Source organism: Arvicanthis niloticus, chromosome 4, assembly GCF_011762505.2.
Source record: "Arvicanthis niloticus isolate mArvNil1 chromosome 4, mArvNil1.pat.X, whole genome shotgun sequence".
Taxonomy (NCBI): Eukaryota; Metazoa; Chordata; class Mammalia; order Rodentia; family Muridae; genus Arvicanthis; species Arvicanthis niloticus.
In genome coordinates this window covers 115,339,889-115,354,875 of record NC_047661.1, presented here as the reverse complement: position 1 = coordinate 115,354,875, position 14,987 = coordinate 115,339,889, and the positions used below count along the sequence as shown (strand labels likewise).

The 14,987-nt window shown below is 39.7% G+C and overlaps 1 protein-coding gene and 1 pseudogene across 7 annotated transcripts in view; one reads left to right on the top strand and one right to left on the bottom strand.

Moving 5' to 3' along the window:
- Positions 1 to 14,987, top strand: part of Rap1gds1 (Rap1 GTPase-GDP dissociation stimulator 1) — a 134,913-nt gene that overhangs the window by 81,758 nt on the left and 38,168 nt on the right. For 4 of the 7 annotated variants that reach the window (XM_034501124.2, XM_034501123.2, XM_034501129.2 and 1 more), the window contains one exon: positions 6,195 to 6,341. The exons of the other annotated variants lie outside the window; for them this stretch is intronic. In XM_034501124.2, the coding sequence (XP_034357015.1) occupies positions 6,195 to 6,341 (147 nt within the window). The remainder of the gene's footprint in view (positions 1 to 6,194; positions 6,342 to 14,987) is intronic. 7 annotated transcript variants of the gene reach the window in all.
- On the bottom strand, positions 9,228 to 10,575 carry LOC117707668 (tubulin alpha-1C chain pseudogene; annotated as a pseudogene).

Sequence of the window (14,987 nt, the reverse complement as noted above, 5' to 3'; positions counted from 1 at the left end):
GACATTCAAGTTTTATTGTTTTTTGCTTTTGGTCACAGAAAGGTATTAGAAGTACAGTTCCTTTACTTTTTGCTCTTAGACAGTGTTAATATGAAACAATTATCATCTGGGAACTGAAAACTATATTCTATGACATATTATCATTAAAGAATAAAGTTAGGTTCACAGGTGTTGGTGGATTCCTCCAGTGGCTTTATATCTCATAATTATGAAGAATTAAGATGTAAATTATAATTAATATATATACTAATTATATATATATATACACATACATACATATATATATATATATATGTACAAACATGACACAAAAATGTTAAAATTGAAACAAAACCCAAAAAATCCATAAAAAATTACGGAGTTTATTTTGTGTGACTCCTGGGCGTGAGGCCTATGCTGGGGTAGTTGATACTCCCAATGACACTACATTAGAACGAACTGACTTTGCAGTTGTTGGAAGGTATCAGTTGCAAATTCTTCTTGGTTAAGTATGGGCCCTCATCTAACTTGAGTCTTCACAGGTCCTGTGCATGCTGCCACAGTCTCTGTGTTCATCTGTGCACCAGTCCTGTTATGTCTGGAAAACACTGTTTTGTTGGAGTTACACACCTCTTCTGGCTCTTTTAATCTTTCTGCCTCTTCTGCATACATCTTTAAGCCTAGAAGGGAATATAGACATCCCATTTAGGATTGGGTGCTTCAAAGTCTCTCACTGTGCATTTTGTCTAGCTGTAGATGTCTGTCAGTTAATTCTTACCAACTTCAAGAAGCTTCTCTGGTGAGGGCTGAACAAGGCATGGATGTGGGTACAGCACTACCGTATTAGAAGTCACATCATTGCCATGCTCCTTTAGCAGAAGAACATTAGTGGGTTTTCCTGTAGATACTGATCTATCTAGTCTAGGTTCCAGCCACTTGGCTGTGTTGAGTGTGGGGGTGGGTCTTAAATCTTGTATAAAAGTGTTTAGTTAATGGCGTAACAGCTGTGTCACCGCTACACCAGGGTATCCTGCAGAGAGCCGGCTGTTGTAGGTAGCAGGAGTTGTAGCTGGGTGGTGCTGATGATTACCTTTCTCCTTCCACAGTGTCAAGAGTCTCTTGAATGACTGGCACCATGAATGCTGGTCAGGAGGTGAAGCTTCTGGGTAGTTAGGCACCAGCTTGACTTCTTCATAAGTAAGTGTTGCCTTCAGCAGCTGAGTCTTACCATCAGGTTGTAGAGGGCAATCAATAGACTTGGCAATATAGCCTGTGATGTTTGGGTATTCCATGAGAGCCTTCTGACCAACAACTCAACTAAATGTAGCCCATTCCTGGAACTGGAGCATAAGATGTCTAGTCGAGGCATTGTCTCTCCCCATTACTGCCATGTTTTCTGTGAGGCCTTCAGTGTTGGTTGTCCCTCCCCATATCCCTTCCTCTAGCCTGCTCTCTCTTCCCCTCCCTTTTAATCCTACAATTCTGGTTTCCTGTTTCCTTTGTATAAACCTATTTATAGGTTTTATTTTATAAACCTATTTCCTCATTCTTTGGAGAGCCTCTCCTACTTCCTAGTCCATTACTCCAAACCCAACCTCTCATTATTCAGTGTGTAGGACACATGGGAAGCTTAAGATTTAACATCTGCATATTAGAGAAAACATGCAATATTTGCTTTTTGGGGTTTGGGGGCAAGGTCTGGGTTACCTCACTAAGGATGATTATTTTCTAGATTCATCCATTTATCTGTGACTCTCATTTTTTAAACAGCCAAGTCATACTCCATCGTGTAACCCAGAAGTGAACACGGATGAGCATGTGCTTCCGGAGTGAGGTGCAGGGGCCTTGAGGTGCAGGGGCCTTTGGGTGCAGGGGCCTTTGGGTGCATGCCCAAGATCTTCTGGTAGATCTGTTGTGAGCTTTTGAGGAAACTTCACTCTGATTTCTATAGTGTCTGTACAAGTTTGCACTCCCATCAGCAGAGAGTAAGTGTCGCCCTTTTCTGGCATCCTTGCCAGCATGTGCTGTCGTTTGTTTTATTGAGCTTGGCCATTCTGACCATGTAAGATGAGATCTCAAAGTGGCTTTAATTTTCATGTCCATGATAGCCTAGAGTGTTGAACATTTAAGTACTTTTCAGACGTTTGTGTTTGATTTTTTTTTTTTTTGAAAAATCTCTTTTTAGTTCTTCTGTACGCCAGTTTTAAAATCTCCTTGGTTTTGTGTCCCATTTTTAAGTTATTTTCTTGATGTTCTGGGTTTTGGAGGTAGTTGTTTGTTAGTTCTTTGTATATTCTAGATACTAACCCTCTATCAGATACATAACTCTTGAACACCTTTTCTCATTCTGTAGGCTACAGCTATGTCCAATGACAATGGTGTCGTTTACAGAAGTTTTTTAGCCTCGCGAGTTTCCACCTATTAACTGTTGGTCTTAATGTTTCTGCTCTTGGTGCCCTGCTCAGAAAGTCCAGGAGTTGGAGCCTGTTCTCCATCTTTTTGACTAGACTGAGGACTGGTCTTGTGCTGACATCCTTGAACCTTTCAGAGTTGAGTTCCATGCAGGGTGACAAACATGGATCTATCTGCATGCATCCGTATGCAGCCCTCTACTCTGACCAGCACCATTTGTTAAAGGTGCTGCCATTTCTTGAGTTTGTATTTTTGGTTTCTTTGTCAAAAATCAGGATCCATAGGTGTGTGGAATTATGTCTATATTTTCAGTTTGAGTCCATTGATCATCTTTTTTAGGCGAATACTATGCTGTTTTGATTACCATAGCTTCATAGTATAGTTTGAGGTTGGGGGTGGCAATGCCTGCTGCAGCAGTTATTTTATTATCCATGTATTTTATTACATTATTAAGTATTTATTTGTTTTAGCTATCCTGGGTTTTTTGTGGTTCCATATGAAGTTGATTCTCATTTTAAATTTCTGTGAAGAGTTTTGTTTGAATTTTGTTGAGGATGGCAAGCATTTCCCACAGTATTAATCTTTCCCATCCCTGAACTTAGAAGGTGTCTTTCCATCTTCTGGTGTCTTCAATTTTTTTATTCGATATCTTAAATTTTTTCATTATAAAAGTCTTCTCCTTGGTTATTTATATATGTATGGTCTTGAGACTCTTTTGAAAGGTACTGTTTCCCTGATTCCTTTCTCAGTGTTTGTCATTTGTATATAGGAAGTCTACTGATTTTTCTGTTTATTTTCTACCCTGCTACCTTGCTGAAAGTGCCTATCAGCTATAGGAGTTTCCTAATGGAGTCTTTAGGGTCTTTTAGGTGTAAAATTTTATTGCCTGCAAATAAATTTGATTTTTTTTCCTTCTTGATATCCAGTTTTCTTTTTGCTCTAAGACTTTAAGAACTATATTGAATAGGTATGGAGAGAGAGTGGGCAGCCTTGTCTTCCTGATTTTAGTGGAAATTCTTTGAGTTCCTCCCCATTTAGGATGCTACAGACTTGCTGTTAATTTCCTTTATTATGCTGAGGTATGTTCCTTGTATCCAGCACTTTTCTCAGGCTGAAGCATGATTCAGAGTAATTCTGGAGAGACTGGAATAAAGGACAGGTTGCCTGCCCCAGTCCCAGCCTAGTGTGACCATTGGGACTCTCTGGTAGAGAACGTTTCAGAGTGTTGTAGGGAGTCAAAAAGGAGTGGGGTTGAGCTGCTAAGGAAAGGCCCAAAGGGTCAGCCTGAAGGAGCTGTTGGATGATTTTTTTTTTTTTAATCACCAATGAACTCTGTTGATACGGAGCCAGCTTTGCTTTGAGCGAACTGTGGTCGGCCATGGTGACTCAGGTAATACCAGTACCCAGGTAGCTGATGGAGTATCGCTAGGATTTCAAGGCCAAGGTTGTTTATAGAGTGAGCCAACTCCACACCAGCCTGAGATACAGAGTGAGACGCTGTCTCACAATCAATTAAATGGGCTCATCATTGCTTTGTGTACTAGGGAACTGGGGCTGAAACTAGCTTTCTTAAAGATTTCTTCCATGGCTTAAGCACACACAAGTCACATTTTGAAAGCTCACATTTGCTCAGCAACTGAAGTCGAATTCTATTTGAGTTTTGTAAATGTTTGGTCGAATATACTATATATCCATATAGTAAATATTTAAATTATCAACTATAAATAATCATTTTCTAAAATACTATCCATATACATATTGACTAGGTTTTACTTTTTTGGTGGTGGTGGTGTTACTGGAAAATATCTTTACTTTTTGCTTTAAGACAGGGTCTTGCTCTGGCAGGCAGGCTGGTTAGAACTTGACGTTCTTCTGCCTCAGCTTCCTAAGTGATAGGTTCCAAGTGGCTGGAAAGCAAAGGGATATGTGTGTGAGTGACTGTGTGTAGTTGTATAATGTGTTCATGGGGAGGCCTGGGGTAGATACTGGGAACCTTCCCCTATTGTTCTCTACCTTATTCATTGAGGCAGCATCTCTCAGTTGAACCCAGAGCTGACCTGTATGCCTAGTATTCGTAGCCAGCTTGTCCTGGGGAATCCCCTGTCCCTACCTTCTGAGTGCTGGAATTACAGGTGGGCTGCTATGCCTACCTACTGTTTATGTGGGTTCTGGGGAATCTAAATCCAGGCCTCAAATTGCATGGTGAGTATTTTATCCACTGAACAATCTCCCTCGCCCTGAAACAGAATCTCTAAGAACACAGCATTCTCAGCCCTGTAGGCATAGAGTTTTCTGCAGTTGTAACTGTTCAGCATTGTGCATCTCTGTAACTATTATGACATGGCACGGAATTTAAAAAATAAAATGAGTTCCATTTTAACCTGCTTCCTTAATTTTTTAAATTAAGAAACTAGCGTGTTATATGTGTGTATATGTTTTTTTTTCAGTTTTATATAGTCAAATGATTGAGCATCATGTATAAATATATGGCCTTAGCCCAGTACTTTTATTAATAAAGAAAGCCTTTTATTTAGTAATGTCATGGCACTTTTCCCCTGTGAAGTGCACTTCTTGTACTGACCCTTCTGTTAGTCCCTTAGCTAGACTGTCCATTCTGCAGTCAGTTGCCAGTTTGGTACTTGAGCCCACTGAAATATGGTTAGCTTGAATTGAGGCTGCTTCCTAGGGTAAAATACACATGTATTTTGAAGATTTATTATGAAAAATGTAAATATTTTACTAACAACATTGATTACAGATTAAGATGATATTTTAGACATTTGGTTGAATAAAATTATATTAAAATGTACTCCTTATCTTACTTTACTCTTTAAGGTGGTTCTCATAAATCCATATTACACACACGACTTACACATATTACCATCATGATTCTGTTGGACAGCACTAGTCTATTGACTGTCCTTTATATGGAGAGGTCAGATTGTAAAAGGAGCATATCCTTTTAACTTTCCATTCCTGTCTTCAAAGGTTGGAAAGTATTGTAAAGCTGTTTGCACAGCATGCCAGCAGCTGAGTGGCAGTTCTCTTGTGCCTTGGAGCTTTACAAGTCTGTCTGACCATCACTTCACCACCACTTAGAAGTGGAAATGCAATGGTGTAAGCTGGAAGAGAGGATAAAGAGAAATAAAGGACAGATCAAGAGCAAGAGGACTGTTTGTGCATCAGAGAAAACGCTGCTGGACTCTGGGGCTAGTACTTCGTAGTTATATACTGTAACCTAGAATTACACTGTGTCCCATCCACTCTTTGTATGAATGGACTTTGAAAAACACTCATAGAAAGATATATTTACTGCTTTCTGAGTTAAGAAACAAAGGCTTTCACTAAACAATACTACTCAGGAGGCTATGGGCACGGCTCAGTGACAGAACACTTGCCTAGGGCGTGTGAGGCCCTGGGTTCTCTTCATCAGGAACCCTATCCCTTCAGAAGAAAAGATCATTTTGTTCCTGCTTTTAAAAAAACAATCTTAACAGTTTCACTGGGGGTGGGGGTGAATTTTCTCACCATAAAACACCCAGACGCTCATCAGGCTCCTGTTTTGTACCAAGAGGATGTTGTTTTCCTCCTAACGATTGTCTCCTTACCCCATCCCACTCCCATGGTCATGTTTGTTTTGGTTTCCTTCTGTTTGATTTCTCAACAAGACATTTGGTTACTCCACTTGGGTTTATTTTCAATTTATTAAATGAAGAGTAGCAAACCCTGTTATGTTTTGTATTTGAAATTGCAAGGTACGTTTCCTTTTTATTTTATTTTTAATTTAACTCTTTGTTTTACAGATGAGGGCAGAAGTGCAGTTGACCAAGCAGGTGGTGCACAGGTTGTAATTGACCATTTAAGGTCGCTGTGCAGTAGAACAGACCCCGCCAGTGAGAAGCTCTTGACTGTCTTTTGTGGCATGCTGATGAACTATAGCAATGAGAATGGTAAACAAAACTGAACACTTGCTTTATCTGTGGGGGAAATTCTAAAATAATTTTCATTATAATATACAGCAGTTATTTGAAAACTGAACAGATTTACAAGTGGCACATGAGAATTCACTTTACGGTGTTGGGAAATTACACAGTAGTCTGAGGTGCAGAACTGGAAGTAGGCTTTGAAGGTTGCCCATGGTAATACTTAAATGTAAAAATCAAGTGTATGGTATAGTTGACATTTTCTTGCTGTGAACATTTTAAAAAGAAACAGTGTTAAAGTAGGCTCATGTTTATGACTTTAAATACCAAGAGTAGTTTTAAACAAACATTGTGTTTAGATAGAAAAATAGCTGCTATGTTTACTTAGAAGAATAAATATTCTGAGCTTTAGAATATCAAAGTTCAGAGTAAGTGTAAATAGTTCATTGTAGAAATTCATCTTTAAGATAATTTGTTTTCCTATATAAGGCATTTTTAAGACCTAGCAACAAATGGCAAACTTTCACACGGCCTGTGATTATTTATTTATTACAGGAGCATCCACCCATGCAATGATAGTAAGTTTTCATAATGCTTTTATGTTGAAAGCATCCTCTGTGTAAAATGCTATGTGAATAAGTGATCTAGTTCTAGAATGTTCTTGGCACGTAACAGAGGTCCTTCTGTGATTTGTTTCTTGTGGTATTTTAAGTTTTGCAGTTGTATATTGAATATGTTTCTTAAAAATGGTAGGTTCATATGGCCAGTGACTTCTTTTTTCTTTCACCTTTGCTGAATCCATTTTGAAGGATTCTAAACATAAATAGAAATAGAACAGAATCTGGGTAAAAACTCAGTTTGAAGTTTCTATCTGGAGTTTAACTGTATTACACAGCTATCTGAACTACATTAAGAAATTACATTACAGTTGTTCATGTGGCTTCCTTTTTTTTTTTAACTTCATTTGGGAATTAACCCAGGAAAGTAGAAAGATCCCAAATGGAACATTTCAAAATGCCACAAAAGAAACTGCAGCTTTGGATAGAGTAGACATTTTATGCATCTAAACTAGGAATTTTAGTCTTTTGAGGAAGCTGTTTTAAAATGTATGTTTAAAAAAAGTAAGTAAGTTGGAGAAGTCGTTCCTCTGGTAGCTGAAATGCTGGCAGGGCACACATGGTGACTGAGTTTGGATCCCCAGCACCCACGTTAAAAGGAGACAGAGCTTGAGGGCTCAATGTTCAGTCCATCTAGCTAAAAGGGGAGCTCCTGGTTTAGTGAGGGACCTTGCCTCAAAAGGTACAGTGAAAAGCAGTTGAGGAAGACATCCTAGTGTCAGCCTCTCGCCCTTTCTCAAGACACAGACAAATGTCTGAAGGAACCTCCAAAACATGATGAGGCCTGTGGTGGAGCATCACAGTGTATAGCAGGGTGCAGATGATGAGGCCTGCGGTAGAGCATCACAGTGTATAGCAGGGTGCAGATGATGAGGCCTGTGGTAGAGCATCACAGTGTATAGCAGGGTGCAGATGATGAGGCCTGTGGTAGAGCATCACAGTGTGTAGCAGGGTGCAGATGATGAGGCCTGTGGTGGAGCATCACAGTGTATAGCAGGGTGCAGGTGCACTGTGTGTTTTCTAAGACGACGGCTTTCATGGTAAATACGCTTGAGAAATAATTTAGATATTATGAGAACCTATATTAACTTATTCTCATAATATTGGGCAAATAATGTTATTCCAAAAGCTACAGAGAAGTGCCTTTTTCAAAACATGGTAGATAAACAGAAATTATTTTTAGACTGTTAAAGAGACATGGCGAAGGTCACTTACTCTTCATCCTTCCTCCCATGCCCTGAGCACCCTTTAAAGTGATACGTAATGCTAGTGCTATAACTCAAGTGCTGATCCATCCTTCCGTGTTACTATCAAGCATCGTTTTGTGCTATTAGTTACTGTTTTACTTAAAATGTCTGTTTAAAGACTTGAATACTAGAACTTCTCTACTGACAGGAGATCACTTACCATTGATTCTGTGTACCCAGTACCCAGAAGAGTCACTGAGACCCAAGAAACTCAGGAAGTACTTTAGGTCATCACTCAGTGGGAAGTTTCTTTTTAGATGTGTTTACCTTTGAATCTTAGTTCATACCCCTTTGCTAAATACCTCCCTTCTGTTCTGGCAGGAAAAAAAAAAGGAATTGTTTCTTTGAACACAATTATTTAACCTTTTTATCCATGGTGAAGAAATTTTCAGTCATATTATTATTTTTTTAATTTTCAGATAAGAAAGTATAGAAACTGATCACAGAAAACTCTTAACATAGGCATCCTCATGAAGGCAGTTTTTTGAATTATGTATTCATTATGTATCCTAAAATGCATTGACACTATGCAGTATATTCATTCAAATACTTATGTCAGTGTCAGGAGACTTTCAGTATATCAAGATTTAAGTTCAATAAATAAGGAATGAAACAGTTTTCTAAATACAAGGAGGAGATCTGTACTGTGAATTTACTTGTTCAATAAAAGCATTTCTGTACTGCTTGATAAAACTGTGTATATAACTGAGAGTTACTGGTTTATTATTAGACTAGCTTAGGCCTATGCTTTTAAGCTATGGCCTATTCCTGTTTTTTTACCCATTGATGAAGCAATTAGGACTTTTTACAGTAGAGTGCCTGGGTTGTAAAAAGTATATTGCAGAGCCAGAAATGTTAGAATAATAATTATAAAACCATATTTAAATGTGACAGAAATAGGTTTAGTTACTAAAAGTCACTTAAAATTTTAAAAAATCATAATTATTTTTTTCCCACTTAAATCGGAAACACCTTTATGGACAGTTTAGGACAGTTAAAATACACGCAAAAACAAAGAGCACAGCAGTGTAAAGTTGCAGCCCATGGAGTTAATAGCCTTCACCCTCATCGTCTCCTTCAGCACTGTCTGCCCCAACCTCCTCATAATTCTTCTCCAGGGCAGCCATGTCCTCATGGGCCTCAGAGAACTCCCCCTCCTCCATGCCCTCACCCACATACTAGTGCACAAAGGCATGCTTGGCGTACATCAGATCAAACTTGTGATCTAGGCAGGCCCAGGACTCAGCAATGGCTGTCGTGTTGCTCAGCATGCACACAGCTCTCTGGACCTTGGCCATGTCACCAACAGGTACCACAGTGGGAGGCTGGTAATTAATGCCAACCTCGAAGCCAGTGGGACACCAGTCCACAAACTGGGTGGTATGCTTGGTCTTGATGGTGGCAATGGCAGCATTGACACCTTTGGGGACCACATCATCACAGTACAGCAGGCAGCAAGCCATGTATTTACCATGGTGAGGGTCACATTTCACCATCTGGTTGGCTGGCTCAAAGCAGGCATTGGTGATCTCTGCTACTGTAAGTTGCTCATGGTAGGCTTTCTCCGAAGAGATGACAGGGGCATAGGTGGCCAGAGGGAAGTGGATACGAGGGTAGGGTAGCAGGTTGGTCTGGAATTCTGTGAGATCAACATGCAGGTCCCCATCAAATCTGAGGGAAGCAGTGATGGAAGACACAATCTGGCTAATAAGGCAGTTAAGGTTAGTGTAGGTTGGGCGCTCAATGTCGAGGTTTCTACGACAGATGTCATAGATGGCCTCATTGTCTACCATGAAGGCACAATCAGAATGCTCCAGGGTGGTGTGGGTAGTGAGGATGGAATTGTAGGGCTCAACCACAGCAGTGGAAACCTGGAGGGCTGGGTAAATGGAGAACTCCAGCTTGGACTTCTTTCTGTAACCAACAGAGAGCCACTCCATCTTCAGGGAGGTGAACCCAGAGCCAGTTCCCCCCGCCAAAGCTGTGGAAAACCAAAAAGCCCTGGAGACCCTTGCACTGGTCAGCCAGCTTTTGAATCCTGTCCAAGACAAGATCAATGATCTCCTTGCCAATGGTGTAGTGGCCATGGGCAGAGTTAATGGCAGCATCCTCCTTGCCTGTGATGAGCTGCTCAGGGTGGAAGAGCTGGCGGTAGGTGCCAGTGCGAACTTCATCAATAACTGTAGGTTCCATGTCTACAAACACTAACCGGGACATATGATCGCCAGCTCCTGTCTCACTGAAGAAAGTGTTGGAGCCATCTCCTCCCCCAATGGTCTTGTCACTTTGTATCTGGCCATTAGGCTGGATGCTATGTTCCAGGCAGTAGAGCTCCCAGCAGGCATTGCCGATCTGGACACCAGCCTGGCCAACTTGGATGGAGATGCACTCACACATATTTCATCCTTGAAGTAGTCCGAGAAAACTGAGGGAGTGAAGAGAGGGTGACAAAGATCTCCTACTTGCAGACTACCAAGGAGTCTGGGGGAGAGGCTATGTCCATAAATATTTTTTTAATGTGGCAAACAACATACCAGTTGTATAGCCCTGCAAAATAATCTGAATATTGATTTGATAGAAAAGCTTGTAAAGGATTTGGCATTCAGCTTGAGGAACTGTGGTAGCCTTCTTTTATCTGGATCCAACTCAAGTTTTAAGTGAGGAATTCAGATCTATAATTGTAGATATTTTATATCATTTTTTTGATGATTTTTTTTCTGGTTTGTTAACACTTGCTAAAATGCTGCAGATTAAGAACACTAAGTATTCTTGCTCAGTTGTCCAGCTGTTAACACAGGTGCTCTCTGACGGGCAGAGGAAGTACATTCCAATCAGCCCATCATAAACTTGACAGTGGCATACGTGGGCATTACACTTCATACATTTAATCTACTGAACATCCTGTTGAGCACCTCAGAGTTCCACTTATTTAGACCATGATCACATAGCTAATAGAACACTGTGGTCTATTGCTTCTCATGCCCAGCATCCAAAAAGAGACGTCAGTGGCTTGGGCAAAAACCAAAACGTCAAGGTCTGCTAGGTCCTCCTGAATCCATTCCATCATCCATTTTAAGTCAAAGATGATCAGTAGTACAGTTTGGGGTACATAATTCTTTTCATTATATAGTATCCAGATACTAGATCCTTTAATATTACTTAAAGTTTTATTAATAAAATCAGTACTGAGAGGAAAACTAACTGTGCTCTTTAAAAGCAATCCTTCATTATATAAGTTAGAAACACTATAAATTCTTTATTCTTGTATTAGCAGATATTCCCTATTAGATAGAGCAGGAGGAGGGACACTGGAAACAAGTTACATTTCTCATGTTATCCACAAACTTAGTCTGTGTATGTGTACCTGGAAACTACAAACATTTATTAAGCAAACCACTTAGAGATCAGAATAACACCTTGTGTGGGAACCTGCCAGTTCATGGTTGTCAGTTACAATAGGCATGTCCAGTCAGTAAGTGACAGAAACTCTGCTTAAAGGGTGAATACTTTTTCAGTTGGTTAGTTGATTAATTTTGATACAGAGTCTCTCTGTGTAACCCTGAATGGCCCAGAACTCCCTATATGGGCCGCACTGCCCTCAAACTCATAGAGATCCACTGCCTCTTCCTCCCTGGTGCTAGGATTAATGGTGTATACCACCATGGCTGGCTTAATATTTTTCTTAATACAGTTTTGTTAGAAACACAAATAGAATGGAAAGATTGTTACAACTTTAAAACAAAGTTCTAAATGGTGATAAGTAATAAAACTAAATTTCTTAAACATAAACTGTGCTATAAAATAAAGGTAATAAACATGCCACCAGGAATTAGTTTCTTCTCAATGTATTAATATACAGTCAATGGCTTTTTCATGTGACCTTATGTATTCATATGGCCACTATGTATTTGAATATATTCTTTCAATAAACAATGGCACTAACGTTCTCTAATCTCTCTACTGGTACCATTGGCTGAAGGGAGGGCTGTTTTGTGACATAGAGAACTTTATTCCTTTGGTACTTTACTGAAGAGTTTGTTACTGAATTTAAGTATTAAGTATTAAATGTAGTCCTTAAATCAGTTGACTAAAATAGGTCTCTGAAGTATTTCCTGTCTCAGATTTAAAGATTGTTGTTGGGCTGACTAGAATGCCCAGTGAGTAGAGAGGTATGTGCTAGCAGTCCTGACAACCTGACTTGATCTCTCTCTGGATTCCAAAAGGTGCCAGGAGAGAACCAACTCCCAAGAATGTTCTCTGAACCCACATTGAATAGTGGCCACACACACACACACACACACACAAGAATGTTTTGTTTTAAATAACTTTTATCATAGTAACCATACTTATTTTATGTTTTTAAAAGAAGATATATATCATTCTCGTCATAGTCCAAGTGTTATGTGTATATGAGAAGTAGTTATGTATAATATCTGGTATAGCCCAATGGTGTAGAACAGTGGGCTAGAATGATCTTAGAGTGTGCTATTAGGTTTTATCAGCCGAACTCCAGGGAGAGTCATCTAGAAGAGGGAACCTCAACTGAGAAAATACTCTAGTAGGCAAGTCTGTGGGTCATTATCATAATTAATGATTGATGTAGAAGGACCCAGTCCACTGTGGGTAGTGCCATCCTTGGACAGGTGGGCCTGGGTTTTATGAAATGTCATATTGTGTTAAGTGAACATGAACAAGGCAGTAAGCAGCATTTCTCCATGATCTCTGCTTCAGTTCCTCCCTCGAGGTCCCTGCCTGAGTTCCTGCTTCAGCTTCTATCAGGGATGGACTGTGATCAGGACGTGTAATAAATAAACCTTCCCTCTACCCCCTCCCCCCAAAAAAGCCAATTTCTTTTTATTGTGAAGTTTATTTCCTTGGTGAATCTAACCCAGTGACTTGGATTAGCCTCTTTTGCTTCACATTTAGAATAGGAGTAAAAATTAATTTGGAATGATACTGATTAAAATACATTCTGTCCTAAGTTGTGTTTATCCCTGTGTTTTAGTGTTCATTGATCACAACATACAGGAGCATTTCCTAAATGTTGGATGAAATTCTTGCAGTGTGTGAGACATTACTTCTAAAGTTTAATTAACAAGGTGCTTCTCTATATTTTCTACATTTTAGCTTATATATTTATATTTATATGCACACACACACACACACACACACACACACACATGTATATGTATAACTGTAGGCTGTAGGACAAAAAAGAAAACCCTCAAAATGTAAAATTGTATATTCCAGTGTAGTACATTGAATGTATTCTCTAAACATTTTCTAAGTTTATAAAGACATGGGCCATATACTTACCTTTAAGTTCACGTCCTTTAAATCCGAGTTTGTCAATTGAAATGTCCTAGTGTGTTAGGTGGAGGTCATTTGGGAATTTCTTTTGTGTGGCTGGGTTATTGGAATTTTTATGCTATGCTAATGACTGCACTTGATTAAGTACTACCTACTAGCTGTTGATTTTGATGTTAAAAGAATTCTGGATTTTTACTTCTTGTGTAACAGTGCTTTTGAATCCCTTTACTGAATCGGGTAGAATTCCTGAAGTTGTACTGCAAATGCCTTTTTTATTTACAAATGTTTTGTTTGAATTCCTGAAGTTGTACTGCAAATGCCTTTTTTATTTACAAATGTTTTGTTTGTAATCCCATGTGGTCAAGTGTTGGCCTTACCCATCATAGCATCAACTTCTGAGTACAAAGATTTTAAACTTTATCTTAATAAAATGCAATGGTTGAGCTCCTTTGTCAGCAATTTTGATAACCTCATATTTAAAGTTTGTTGTTATATTACAAGAATAATATTTTGTTGGCATTGCTAGCCTCTAAGGTGCTCTTGTAGTTGTTACTGGATATTTAACATTGTAATGCTGTATACATATGTAACGTAATGCTGCACACGTGACCACTGAGGGCAGCGGAGGAGCAAAGGTTGTGTGGGTCTGTATCTCTAACCTGTTTGTTTTCTGTTTTCTCTGTATTTGCCTAAAGTTTGGATTTAAGACAGTTACTCAAGGCCACTGGGTGTGATTTTTCAGGATTTTCACATCATGAAAATCCACCTCCACCACATCACAAAACCTGAGAATTCCCAAATTGAACTTTTAGTTACAAGACTCATTGTATAAATGGGATTAAGTAACTTTTAAAAATAAGAAGAAAAATAAAAGTTTCTTAGGAATGAATAGATGCTCTGAACTCCAGCCAGGGAAGCAGATAGGCTAACTGTAGCTCCTTACTGTTCCCTCAACTCCTCCAAATCCAGCCCTCAAGTCTTATTTCCAGCTCTGCAGCAGACCACCTGCTGTGGCCTCCCCCTTCAAACCCTCTTTTCAGTGAATCACACAGATCTTCCCCTCCCCCGACTTACTGCTTTATCTCAATGTCAACTGGCACTCCCTGGGAAGCCACAGGCCAAATGGACCAGGGAAGCAAGTACTGTTAACACTTCACCTCTTACCCAGCTGCTCTGAATTCATCCCCTGCCCCCCAAGTTTCATCCCTAGCTCTGTAGAAGACCACTCTCTGTATTCCCCAACTCCACCCCCGCACAACCCCCATCCAAACACAGCCCAAACACAAGGGAGCACACAGCTATTCTTTTTGTGCAATTTTATCCCAGCTCCCAGCCCCAGCAGGCATTTCTTGGGAACCCAGAAGTCATTACACCCAAAGAAGCAGGTGGGCTAACTACAAGTCTTTACCTCTCCCTACACCTGCTAAGTGTAATCCCCCAGTGTCATTCCTACCTCTACAGTAGAGTACCTACTGTTGCTCCCCATTTCTTTGTGCCCC